Source organism: Mustela erminea, chromosome 12 (assembly GCF_009829155.1).
Source record: "Mustela erminea isolate mMusErm1 chromosome 12, mMusErm1.Pri, whole genome shotgun sequence".
NCBI classification, from domain to species: Eukaryota; Metazoa; Chordata; class Mammalia; order Carnivora; family Mustelidae; genus Mustela; species Mustela erminea.
This window is the reverse complement of record NC_045625.1, coordinates 3,433,421-3,445,765: the sequence shown is the minus strand read 5'-3', so window position 1 is coordinate 3,445,765 and position 12,345 is coordinate 3,433,421. Positions and strand designations below refer to the sequence as shown.

Sequence of the window (12,345 nt, the reverse complement as noted above, 5' to 3'; positions counted from 1 at the left end):
GGACCAAGGTTGGGGCCCAGCAAAGGGCAGGTCCTGCCCCAGGTCTTCCGGGCGAGGCTCCGGGAGAATCCGCACCCCCCGGGCAGCTGCTCCTCTCCCCCTGCTGTGGACAGGAGCCCGCTACCATGCAGCTTCTTGCTCCTGCCTCCCCTTCCCTACCCTGCCCTGCGCCTCAGGCTTCCTGTCCTGAAGATGGAGGCTACCCCTGCCCTGTTCTACCAAAATGGTGCGAGAAGGTGAGAGAGGAGTCCGGAAACAACTTTTGGGGGTGCTGGGGGTCACCATGAATCGTCTGGGCTAATGGCTGGCAGCTCATGGCAAAGAACAGAGCCCCACGTCCCTAGAGGTCTGTATGGATCAGCCCCTGGCTCGTTATCTCCCCCGTGGGGATGAGGAAACCACAGGCGACGGGAGGGCCGTGCCCCAGCTCCCTGAGGCCCGCCGTCGGCCTCCTAGTCTGTGCTGGCCCTGGTTCTGCCGCTTTCGCAGCTTTCCTCCACCGAGCGGGGCCCCTCCGAACCTGTGCTTAGTGTCTGCTGCGGTCTGTGTCCCCCCAAATCTGGGTGGGAATCCAACACCCAGATGATGGGGCCTTTAGGCTGTGAAAGGTTTTGGGACTGGAGCATCAGGAATGGGACGGACGCCTTATAAAAGGGGACCCTTGCCCCTTCTGCCACGTGAGGGCACCAGGAGAAGGTGGCCGTCTGCCCCGTGGACGAGGGCCCTCGCCAGAGCCCCAGAACACTGTGCGCTGGGATCCACACGTCTCCGTCCGCCTGCCGCCCCGGCCGCCGAGGCCTGTCACAGCAGCCCTAGCAGACACGGACAATGTCACGTGTGCGTGGATTTTAACCTATTTGAGGCTCAGGTGCACAGCGGGCACGACTCCTAATGAAGCACTCGTGCCCCATCTCAGCCAGGGCGCTCCTGTGAGCGGCCCCTGGGCGCGCCGCCGGGCTGCCCGGCCCCGGAGGAAGAGCCCTTTCCCTTGGCCGCGCGGTGCCAGGCGCTTGGAGCTCGGCCTCCCGCAGCCTGTCCACGTCCAGCCAAGGGCACGCACGTGCCAGGGGCTGGTGAGGGCGCCTGCGCGAGGCTGCCCAACCCCCAGATGGCTGCGTGGGTTCTGGGAACACGGCCCTGGGGCTGGGGTGCGGGGCTGCTCCCAGGGCCCACGTGGTGGGACCCGGACTTACTGCGATCGTCGGAGATAACCTGTACCAGCTCGTAGTCGTCCGGCTCGTCCTCGTCCAGGTTGTGTTTGTCCATGGCCTTGCGGATGACCGCCGGAGCCTTATCTTGGCTGGTTACCTGGGTCGGGGAAGGGGGAGACCATCAGGGTGCAGGGCCTGGAGAAGGCCCCCGCAGGGGGTAGCCCCGGGAACCCCTGGAGAGGCCTCACACTGCAGACAAAGGCTCAGCTTCGGGCTGGGTGCCAGGTCCCCGGGGACCCCTCCCTCTTGTCCTGTCCCGGGAGGCCTCTGTGCAGGGATGGAGCGCTTTTCCCAATTGTTTCTGCCCCCCTCATTCTCTTACAAGCCTGCCGCCTTCCCCCCATGCCACCTCGGAAACCTGCCTGCTCCTGGGGGCTGCTCCCCTTGAGCCTGTCCCCGCAGGACAAGGGGAACAATGAACCCAGGGCAGAGACAGCGTCGAGGCCCAGCCCTGGAGGGAAGAGAGGGGCCCAGGGGTCGCCTCTGTGCCAGGTCTGCGTTGGCTGGAGGCTCAGGGGTGGCCAGCGTGGGCCGACCCCTCCCGCCTCGACCCCGAGGCCACAGTGCAGACGGGCCTTAGACATGGGATCACGCGGGTGACCGTTAATGACAGTCAAGCTCAGCACAGGACAGGTGTGTCACGGAGCACCTGACCTGGTGTGAGCGGATCGGGGTGGGGGGGGTCTTTGGGGAGTGCATGTGACTTCTCTGCAGCCTGAGCTCTGGAACATGAGTCTCCCCGTCGCCTCCACTCCCCACACACAGTGTCTGGAGACAAAGCGCCTTGGCTTGGTCTCAAGCCCTAAAGGACCTCCGTGGTCTAGCCACCTCCATGGCCACCAGCCTGCCATGGTCCCTGCCTCCCCACTGGCCTCCCTGCACCTCCTGGCCCTAGCCCACCCCCATAGAGAAGCCCCAAGTCCCCGTGGCCTGCCCTCCGCTCCAACCACGGGCAGCTTCTGTCTCCCTCCAAGATCCAGACTCAAGCTCTGAGCCCTTGACCTCAGGCCTCCTGCGCTCCTTCCAACCCCTGGGTCACCCTGCTCCCCCCAAGGCACCTCCCCCCGTGAAGCTCTCCTGGGCACTCGCCCTCCAGGGAAGCTTCTCGACGGCCCCTCCCAGCCCCGCGGCCGCTCGGCCGGGACGCGGCGGGCACCCACCAAGATGCTCTTGTACATGTTGCCGTTGTCCACGTCCAGGCTGACGCGGATGATGCAGCAGTCGCCCACCTGCTGGTTGTAGAGCGGCAGCGAGGAGCTGCAGCCGCACACCCCGGACATGGAGCGCTTGTGGGTGCGCGTGGCGGCCACGGGCGTGGTGGAGGCCGAGGAGGAGGACGTGCTGCTGGAGGCCGAGCTGATGCCGGAGGTCTCTGGGGACGACTGGGAGGTCGACTCCCAGAACTGTGGGGACGGCACGATCAGCAGGGGCGCCCTGGCCAGTGCCCAGCACCGCAGGGACCCCAAGAGCTCCGTGTAGGAGCTGGGGCTTCCTGGCCACTTGTAGGGGGCTGAGGAGTGGGGGACCTGGGCCCCGGGAGAGGGGGTGTGGCGGTCACCTTTTTTTCCTGACCGTCGGGGGACTCCGGGACAAAGCTCATGTTGATCTCCTCCACGTCGGAGCTGGACGAGCCGGCCGAGTGGACGCTGAGGGCGTCGGCAATGTCCCCGCTGCTGAGGTAGGGGCCGCACCTGAGCTGGTCGCAGGACTTGGAGTGGGAGCTCCCGCTGGTACTGAGCTCCCCGCTGGGGGCCTGGCGGCTGCGTGGAAGGATCAATTCATCTGGGGGGCCTCCCCCGGGGCCACACCCCGCCCCTGCCCCCTCCACTCCACAGTGCAGCCTCTGTGCCAAGCGCTTGGTCAGTCACCAGGCCCATGTCCGTCCCTGCTCTGGGACTGAGGGGTCAGGGTCACCCTACTATGCAGAAGCACGCTCAGCCCGAGGCTGCGCGGAGCGGGGAGGGAGCCCGTCCTGCCAGCCCCGGGTGCTCACTCGCTCCAGCGCTTGACGATGGCCGCGTTCTTCTTGGCCTTGAGGGTGTTGCTGGCCGACTCGGAGGGGGGCTCCAGCTCACACGACAGGTTGTAGCTATGAGACAGAGGCACGGCTGTGAGGCTACGGGGAGGCACACCCAGGTCTCCCTCCCAGAACCTGCCTGGCAGGGGGCGGTCTGGATGCCCAGTCGGTCCAGCGCTGACCACGATCCCACACCACAGCCCGCCCAGTGCACCCGATTGCTGCGCAAACGCACCTCTCCGTCTCGCTGAGCCGCTCCATGGTCCGGAACCAGGCCCGGAAGTGCTCCTCGGGCACGATGCTGTAACTGTTACACGCCGACTGGAGCAGCTTGATCTGGGCGATCACTTCGAATTCCTGGGGCCAGAGGGCAGGGCAGGAGGGCGTTGGCATGGATAGGGCTCTGGGTATGGCCCCGGGCGCCCCCCCCCTCCTGCCCAGGCCCATCCTGTTCTCAGAGCCGGGTCCAAGCAGCCCTCCCAAGGAGTCATCCCTGATTCTGGCCTCCCGCACCTGCCCTCCGGTGGGACAGGCCCCCCAGCCTCTGCGTATCGCACCCGCCCCAGGAACACGAGAGGAAGCGGGGTGCGGCCCAGCGTTCTACCCGTGGGTCTCGAGTCCACACCCCCGCCGACATGTAGGGGCTGCAGAGGCTCACCTTCCTCCTCTTCTCGAAGTTGATCAGTCTCCCCTGAAAAGCCAACAGCCAGCGACCCTCAGAAAGTGTCCCCTTGCCCAGGACTGCCCCTCAGCCCCTCTCAGGCTGCACTCCCGGCTGCACCACCAGGGGGCAGGTGGGTGCACACACCCCAGCTCTGGGCGGGTCCTGGGATCTGGGGGTGGCTGGGTGGGGGTGGGGGACGGGCAGAGCCTTAAGGAACTTCTGAGGACAGGAGAGACTGAGGCCTGGGGCAAGTCGGCCCAGCCTGGCTGCCCCAGTGCCTGACCTTGGACGGCCAGCCCCTCTCTGTCCGTGGCCACTGCCTGAGGACAGACTGTGAGCCTCCTGCAGCTCTAGGCCCCACCAGCTGGGCACCTAGCTCTCCACTCATGGGGGAGCTGGGCACGGGGGTGGCCGGGGGCTCTCAGATGAGGTGTGCCCAGCACTGAGAGCTCAGGGCTCAGTGAGGGGCGCCTTCCTCCGGGGCTCCAGGACCCCCGCCCCACTCCCACCCCGGCCGGGCCCGCAGGGCTCACTCACATACAGATAGTCCTTCATCGCGGTGTCCAGCATCACCAGGTCTGTGAGGAACGTGCCCAGGTAGGGAACGGTGCCCTGGATGACACCCTGCGGCCGGGAGGCAGGGCCGATGAGCTGGGACCAGGGCCCCCCTCAGCCACAGCCCCCACCCCGGCCTCCCACTCAGAGCAGCCCGGGGACCTTCAGCCATCTCCCCCAGACTCCTTCCTAGTAGCCACGGGCCCCCAGCTCCCCTAGTCACCTTCTGGGCCCAGGGTTTGGCAAGTCACCGAGGTTCTGGTGACCCTCGTCACCCCTAAACCCGTCCCAAGCCCGGCTCTCCCAGGCCCTTGCTCTGGTGGCCGTCAACAGCACTGTCAAGACAGCAGCGGGTCAGGGCGCGGCCCTCACAGGGCCCAGAGGGGGTCTGGTCTAGCCGGCAGGTCGCCGCACGGCAGCAGCACGGTGTGGGGAGGGCAGTGGGGGTGGCCCTTTCTCTCCTCACGGGGAGGCCAGCCCCGGTGGCTCCCAGCCTCACGCACACTCACCGTCTCCTTCGGCCGCTTCTGCGCTCTCTTGGGGTTCATCTCCAGGGTGGCAAACTTGGAGGTCCCCTCCTGCCAGGGTTGAGGACAGGGTCAGCGAGACCTTCCTCTCCTCCCCAGCTTTCCCTCCAACAGACCTGACCTCGGACCTTGGTCACTGGTACCAACGTGGTGGTGCAACGTGGGACCGCAGCCCACCCTCCCTGAGCCCGTTTCCTCGTCTGGGAAGCGCGGATGAGCAGACCCCGCCGCCTGGGGTCTCCCAGGACTCTGCATCCCACACCTGTTCCTGTCGCTCTTCTCCCTCGCCTGCCCCGGGGTGAAGCCCTGCACAAAACTCATGCCCATTTCTTTTCTCCTTGTGCCTCACTGCCTCCCCATGAGTCAAGAGACCAGAGGGACCCCAAGCTCTTCACACCTCCATTTTCTGAGAGCAGGGACTCGCCCGAGGTCTCAGAGGGACTCGGAGGACAGTGGGCTCCTCCCTCCCAGCTGGAGACCTACTCCTGCTAACTGGTCTTCTGGCAAACTGGAGGCCCTGTGGGGGGAGCCTAGCAAGACTCCCTGGGATCCAACTGTGGTGTCCGGCCCGGGGCAAAGTCAGGAGCCCCCCACCGTACCCACAGCTGCGTCCTGGTCTGCTCATTTGGAGCCAAGGCGGGCAGCCCCTTTGCGACGTGGCCTCTGGCCTCCCTTGTGGCATCCTGGTGCTAGGCAGGCAGGGAGCCCTCCCCTGAGCTGTGGCAGACAGGAGCCCCCAACCCCTGACCCTAGGAAGCAGGATACCTGCTAATCCTGCCAGCTCACCTATCCCTTCTGGAACGTCCCCCGACTGTACCCCCACCATCCCATTACCAGGGTCTCCTGTTCCCCAAACTGCCCCCCACACTGGCCAGGGACCAAAAAGATCCCACTCTGCAGAGTCCAGACAAGACAGGACTGGAATCTTTCAAAGAACTGCTCGCTGAGACCCTCCCTCCTCTGAGACCCTCCTCCGCCCAGGGTTCACCTTGATGAGCAGCTCTCTGCTCAGCGAGTAGTTGTTCTCATCGGAGAAGATCTCCGACAGCTTCTGGAAGATTCGGAAGCTTTCCCTGCGGGAAAGGAGGACAGCCTTGGAAACGGCACGCAGGGGGGTGCGTACTAATCCATTTTATTTTAGAGCCAAGGCCCTGAACTGCCTGGATGGGTGGTTTCCACACAGGGTCCCACTCTGCGGCCCCGGGGAAGAGAGCCGTGTGTGTGGGCCTCTGTTCCGACCCGTTTGGATTTTAAGAGGACAGAGTGGTGTGGCTGCCGAGTAAACCCAGGAAAATCTCCAGTGTGGCCCAATCTCTTAGCTGCCAGATAAGGAAACTGAGTCCCGAGGCAGAACTGCTTGCCTAAAGCCAACAGACAATCGGAGGCCCTGCCAGCTGACCCAGGATTCGCTGGCCCAGGATTTGCCGACCCCTGGCAGGTCCCAGGTCCCCCCTGGGGCTCCTGCTGAGAGGCACGCCCACCTGGAAACTTCTTCCCACGTCTTCTTCAGCCGGTGGATGGAGTTGCTCTGCAGGGCAGACAGGATGGCGTAGAGGGACGAGAAGTTCTTGAGGACGCGGCACTCCTGGGAAAGGAAAAGCAGGGCTGAGACGTGGCTGTGGTCCCCGTGGCTGGGAGCTCCCGACCTGGGGGAGACGGATGCCGGTGGAGCCCAGGGAGGCAGTACTCCCAGGAGGGGGATCACGGCACAGGCCACAGGAGGGAGTCATGGGGCAGTGAGTACCCAGGCGTCGGGATACGCCGGTCAAGGCCGGCGCGCCCTGGAGGAAGGAAGGGCCCGGGATGCCACATCACCTCCCTGAGGGCAGATCAAGTGAGACAGGGGCTCCCCAGAGCCCCTCGGAGGCGTACCCTGGCCACCTCGATCCAGTGCTCCACCAGCCGGGCCCTGCCCCGGGCCGTCACACTCCGGTCCGCCAGGCAGGTGGTGATGACGCAGTTGGCCACGCTGTTGAACTGGGCGACGGTGGCACGGACGGTGGGAGCCAGGTGCTCCTTGCCTTTCTTGTCTCGCTGGGACCAGATGGAGCCCAGGCAGTGGTAGGGCACCACCTTCTTGAACAGCTCCTGGGGAGCAGGGGGTGTGTCACGCAGCTCGGCCACACCCCGGCCCAGGATCCCTGCTCCCCTCGTCCCAGGCAGAGCCCCTGGTCAGGGCTGAGCTCGGGAGCGGACGATGTGGGGCAGGATGTGGCTGGAGCCTTGCAGGCGCGCGCGCGCGCGCGTGTGTGTGTGTGTGTGCTTTGCTCTCTGCCTACCACAGGCGCCCAGCACAAGTGGCCCCGGATGACACGCTGGAGGAGAGTCCAGCATTTTCGGCAGCCGGCCCTCACCGACTCCAAGCACCAGAAGGGGCCTCACAGCTGCACAGCAGGGAGCACTTCCGGCTCCCCCATCATGCCTTGCGTCCGCCCCCGCCCCCGCCCCCGCCCCCGTCCAGGTGCACGCCCGCTGTGGGTGTCATACCTTAGGGCTCTGGTTTCTGCCAGAAACTCTAGTACATAGCAGGTGCCTAATAAGTGCCTAATAAGTGCTCCTGGCAGATTGGGGGGTTGACCCAGGGAGCAGGCAGCCCCTCAGGGAGCTCCGCTTCCCCACCAAATAGGCCAGGCCCACCCAGCCTTCCACCGTTCCCCCTCATGTAATCCACAGTCCCCGCAGGCTGGGGTGGGAGGGTCCCATCTCTATGTCCCCAGTCCGCGGATCTCACAGTGAGTCCTGCTGGAACTGGGAGCTAGAGCGGGACACCAGCTGGGGACCGGGGAATGGCAGGGCATGGACCCAAGGCCAGAGGAAGGGGTGCCCCTGCCCTGTCCCACCACTGAGAGGTACTCACTGCATCCATTAGGGTAAACTGCTCTGCTACCAGGTCGGGAGGGAAGGCCAAGAGGTGAGGCTTCTCATTCAGCCCATTTTCTGCAGCAACAGCTGAAGGCCAGGGAGGCTCGGGCACTGGAGCTGCCTCTGGCTCTAGAGTTTGAGACAGAGATGGCTCGGGTTCTGGAGCAGGAGCCGGAGCTGCGTCTGGTTCTGGAGCAGGAGCCGGAGTTACGTCTGCTTCTAGAGCTGGAGCCGGAGCTGCATCTGGTTCTAGAGTAGGAGCTGGAGCTACATCTGGCTCTGGAGTGGGAGCCGGAGCGGGAGCCGGAGCCGGAGCCGGAGCCACGTCTGGTTCTAGAGCGGGAGCCGGAGCTGCGTCTGGCTCTGGAGTTCGTGCTGGAGCCGCGTCTGGCTCCAGAGTAGGCAGGAGAGTTGGTGCTAAAGCTGGCTCTAGTTCTGGAGCTGTTTCTGGAACTGGTGCTGGCGCTGGAGCAGGGTACAGAGCTACAGGAGGAGAGAAGTTTCCATGTTCCTTTGCAGACACAGAGCTCAGGCCGGGGCCTCCCAGAGAAGCCGCACCCAGGAAGGAAGCCTCAGCGGGACGGCTCCCCGAGTGTGGTGCACCCGCTGGGTGCTCTGAGCCCAGGCCTTGCTCCTGGCCCCACACCAGCCTGTGGGGCTCGTCCCTGTGGGGCCCAGCACCGACCCATCCCGACACAGCCCCAGGCACCCAGCCCCGGCCTTCTCACCCTCGGGCTCGGCCTGCGCGGGCTCTGCGTGCTCCAGCTGGGCCAGCAGAAGGTGGGCACGGCGCTCCAGGTCAGAGCCGGGCATGTTGAGCTGCACGTAGGCCACCAGCTGCTTGAGGCAGGGAAAGTCTGGGGGCTGACAGAAGTCCTCCGAGTACTGGTCCAGCCAGGTGCCCAGAATGGAGGAGATGGCACTGGAGGTAGGCGGGCAGGCGGCAGCGTCAGTGGCCTGGCCCTTCCTTCCGCACAGCCCCCTGCGGCACCCCCGGGGAGGGGGGGATGCTCCATCCAGAGGCCGGGCCCACCCCGCCCACCACCACCGGCCATCCAGGCAGGGGCAGGTCTGGCCAGCAGGTGCGGGTCGGCGGTCTCCACAGGAGGGAGCCCTCCATCTCTGGTGTGAGCACCCCTGCCTTCCCCGGGGGGCCTGACCCACTCCTCTGTCTGTCTGGGGTCCCCCTTGCTGCACCATAAACCCCAGGAAGGTGGGGAGGGGGCGCGGCGTCTGCTCTGTCCCAGCCCTGGGGCACACGGTAGGCGCTGCAGCAGTCTGTGAGGGAGGAGGGAACGGGCGATGTCCCTCTGCCCAGCCCGCCTGGGCTCTCGTGGCCCTGCAACCCCCAGCGCCTGCTCCGATGCCCGCCGGACCCCCTTCCAGGCACGTGGGGTCTCCTCTTCCCACCGACACTATTCTCGGGAACCGCAGGAGGGTGGTTGGCCTGGGGCACCGAGGCGCGAAGCCCCCGTGTGAGCCGGTGGCCCCGGGATCTCAGCAGAGCAGACAGGGCTGGGGCAGGCAGTGGTGGGGACACCCAGCCTCAGGGCCCAACCCTGGCCTCCAGCCCCCAGCCTCCCCTCTGGCCCCCAGGCCCCGGGAGCCCAGCCACAGCGGTCTGACTCCTGTCTTTCTGCAGGAGAGGCCCCCACAGCTCCGCCCTCCGGTAGTAGTCACAGACGTGGGGGCCAGGCTTCTGCCCCCACCAAAGCCCAGATGTCCCCCACCTGGGAGACAGGGGACCCTCCCATCAGATCCAAAGTCCACTCACTTTTTTAATTGGTCCTGGGGGCCGCCGTCCTCGTCAGAGTAGGGGAGGATACATCCGTATCTAGAGGAGGCCGTGAGGGCGTCACGTCTACCGTACCTGCTATGACGTCTAGGGTTACCGGCTGACCCCCCGACTACAGCGGAAGCCCAGGAGGGCAGGGAGGCCGGTCTGCCCCGCTCACGGCACTATGCAAAATGTCCAGCAGGGGCCTGGTGTCCAAGCGGGGAAGGGCTGCGGCCGAGACACCCTGCCTGGACTGCGGTGGGGAGCCGCGGGGAGGGACGGGGGCGGGGAGCCGCGGGGAGGTACGGGGGGCCGCTCACCGTTTGAACAGAAGGTCCAGGACCTGCTGGGTGGTGGTGAAGGCCCGGTAGGTGCATAGGAAGATGGTGACGTAGGAGAGGTCGCTGCCCTGGAAGGCGGGCACCAGGTGTTCCACCAGCTTCTCCAGCGTGCCTGCCTTCACCGTCCGCACCTTGCAGGTCTCATACAGGCTCAGGGCGGACTCGTTTTCACACTGGGGTGGGGTGGGACGAAGGAGGGGTGTGGTCAGCGGCCGTGCCCGGGGCGGCCAGGAGGGTGGGGGGCCCGGGCTCAGATGACATCCCAAGGGCGCAGGGATGTGAGGCTGGAAAGAAGACACGCGTTGCCACAAGCTGAGAAACAAGCTCAGCTTTAGAAGCAGAATCTGAGGGGCGCCCTGGGGGGCTCAGGTCATGATCCCAAGGTCCTGGGATCGAGCCCCGCATCGGGCTCCTGGCTCGGTGGGAAGCCTGCTTCTCCCTCTCCCACTCCCCCTGCTTGTGTTCCCTCTCTCCCGCTCTCACTCTCTCTGTGAAATAAATAAAACCTTAAAACAAACAAACAAACAAAGAGAATTTGATATGGGGACTAACAAAACAGGCAGAAACAACCCTTCCGGGTCAGTCTGTTGGCTGGAGGAGGAAAAGCACGAACCCCGTGAGCTCTGGCAAAACGTGCCCATTCTTGGGATGAGAAGACAGAGGCTCCTTCTGGGGAGGGAGTCGTGCAGCCCGGGCCCTGGCACTGAAGGGCGGAATCACCCTGACAACTGGCCTCCCTTCCGGAACGGTGTGTGGCCGAGTCAGGCCCTCTGAGCCGGAGGGGTCACGTGGCCTTGCTCGGGGGACCACAGCGAACCGTAGAGGAGCTCAAGCCTCCCTGCCTTGGGGGGAAACTGGCCCTTCCCAGTGCGGATGCGGAAGGCGGGGCTGCCGACTACTGGGACCGCCGGGGGCGGGAGTTAAAACCAGACGGACTGGGGTACAAACACAAAGTCACCTGGGGCCCAATGTCAAGGGGAAGCAGTAAAAAGGTGTCTTTTTAGATGTTCATGCAGGTGTGAATGAACTTTTCTTTGTAGAGAGAGAGTCTGCACGTGCACAGGAGGGGCGGAGGGAGCGTGCCAGCGCACTCAAGCAGGCTCCACGCACCATGGGAGACCGATGCGGGGCTCGATCTCACGACCCTGAGATCGTGACCTGAGCCGAAATCAAGAGTTGGACGCTCAGTGACTCGGCCTCCCGGGTGTCCCGTGCAGAGTGACCCTGCTCCTGCCCAAGCCCAGAGCTGGGCAGCGGGGAGGGCGTGGAGGCCCAGGCTCCTTTGGGAGCAGGACTGTGGGTTCTTGGGGGTAGGAGCCCTGCGGCCGCACTCACCCCAAGCCAGCGCTGGCCTTTGTTGGCCCCGGGCTGCGCCTGCACCTTCCGTAGGGAGATGGAGAAGATGAGGCCGTTGAGCAGCTCCTCACCGATCTCCTGCGTGCAGCTCTGGGGAGACGGGGTGGGGCCGTCAGGGGCTGCCCCCGTGAGCCTTCCAGTCACCAGCCAAGGCACGGCGTCCACCCACCAACCCTCCGCCCCACCCCGGCCTGGCCCCTGGCAGGGATGAAGTGGGCTGGCAGCTCCAGGCTGGTGACTCCCAGGAATCACTTTGGGGCGGGAGAACGCAGCCCCCAGCCCGCCCCTTCCCACCCCCTCAGCCGCCAGCCCTCCAGGCCCCGGAAACCCCCAGCAACATGCTCATGGCCAGGGCCACCCCCTCTACCCCCAAGAGGGGTACTGCCTTCTGGCCATGTCACAGATGAGGACGCGGACGTGGGAGAGGGGCGACCTGTCCAAAGACGCATCGCCGTGGGTAGATGACAGACCAGGACCCCCAAGGCCCTCCTCCCTGCTCCCCAGCTGACTCAGCAGGCATGGGCAGCTCCTCCCGGCCCAGCCCTGGAGTCAGCATCATGCGTCAGGGGCAGGCGTAGGGCATCCCCGATGGCCACATCCAAGGCCACTTCCTTCCCTTTCTGCTCATTCATGCCCTTGTGCCTTCTTGGGCAACAGAGGAGATCCTGGTTCCCCGTCCGGCGTCATGTGCGTGGGGACAGCGGGCAAACAGTGACGGTGCAGTGTCTGGGCAGATGACTGGGGCTTCACTGGGCCCTAAACCACGGGACTTTGCCTGGGACAGGAAGTAAAGGCCCTTGTTTTAGGTGTCAGTGACCCCTTCCACTGGGCAGGCTAGCCTGGGGCCGTAATCTCCAAGCCCCGCTGCCTGTCTGGCCCCCCACGGCGGGGGGGGGTGCTGCATTAGGGAGGGAGGCCTCTGAGGGTTGAGGGAGGAGCTGGGACGTGCCAGCCGGCACAGGGCCCCCGACCAGCGGCTGGGACGGCGCATCACTGCCCTAGCCCAAGGTGGGTGTGCAGCTTATAGGAGACCCA

General features: G+C 65.4%; 1 protein-coding gene across 16 annotated transcripts in view; it reads right to left on the bottom strand.

Moving 5' to 3' along the window:
- RALGDS (ral guanine nucleotide dissociation stimulator) overlaps positions 1-12,345 on the bottom strand; it is a 43,307-nt gene that overhangs the window by 1,433 nt on the left and 29,529 nt on the right. For 5 of the 16 annotated variants that reach the window (XM_032306212.1, XM_032306211.1, XM_032306207.1 and 2 more), the window contains exons 2-17: positions 11,290-11,400; positions 9,934-10,127; positions 9,611-9,709; positions 8,565-8,758; positions 7,832-8,319; positions 6,847-7,062; positions 6,456-6,559; positions 5,963-6,047; positions 4,957-5,025; positions 4,430-4,516; positions 3,833-3,919; positions 3,464-3,585; positions 3,205-3,300; positions 2,770-2,971; positions 2,372-2,614; positions 1,194-1,308 (exon numbers count right to left, since the gene is read on the bottom strand). In XM_032306212.1, coding sequence (XP_032162103.1) covers positions 1,194-1,308; positions 2,372-2,614; positions 2,770-2,971; positions 3,205-3,300; positions 3,464-3,585; positions 3,833-3,919; positions 4,430-4,516; positions 4,957-5,025; positions 5,963-6,047; positions 6,456-6,559; positions 6,847-7,062; positions 7,832-8,319; positions 8,565-8,758; positions 9,611-9,709; positions 9,934-10,127; positions 11,290-11,400 — 2,512 coding nt within the window. The remainder of the gene's footprint in view (positions 1-1,193; positions 1,309-2,371; positions 2,615-2,769; positions 2,972-3,204; positions 3,301-3,463; positions 3,586-3,832; positions 3,920-4,429; positions 4,517-4,956; positions 5,026-5,962; positions 6,048-6,455; positions 6,560-6,846; positions 7,063-7,831; positions 8,320-8,564; positions 8,759-9,610; positions 9,710-9,933; positions 10,128-11,289; positions 11,401-12,345) is intronic. The other 11 variants (XM_032306203.1, XM_032306201.1, XM_032306215.1 and 8 more) reach the window with 7 other exon arrangements.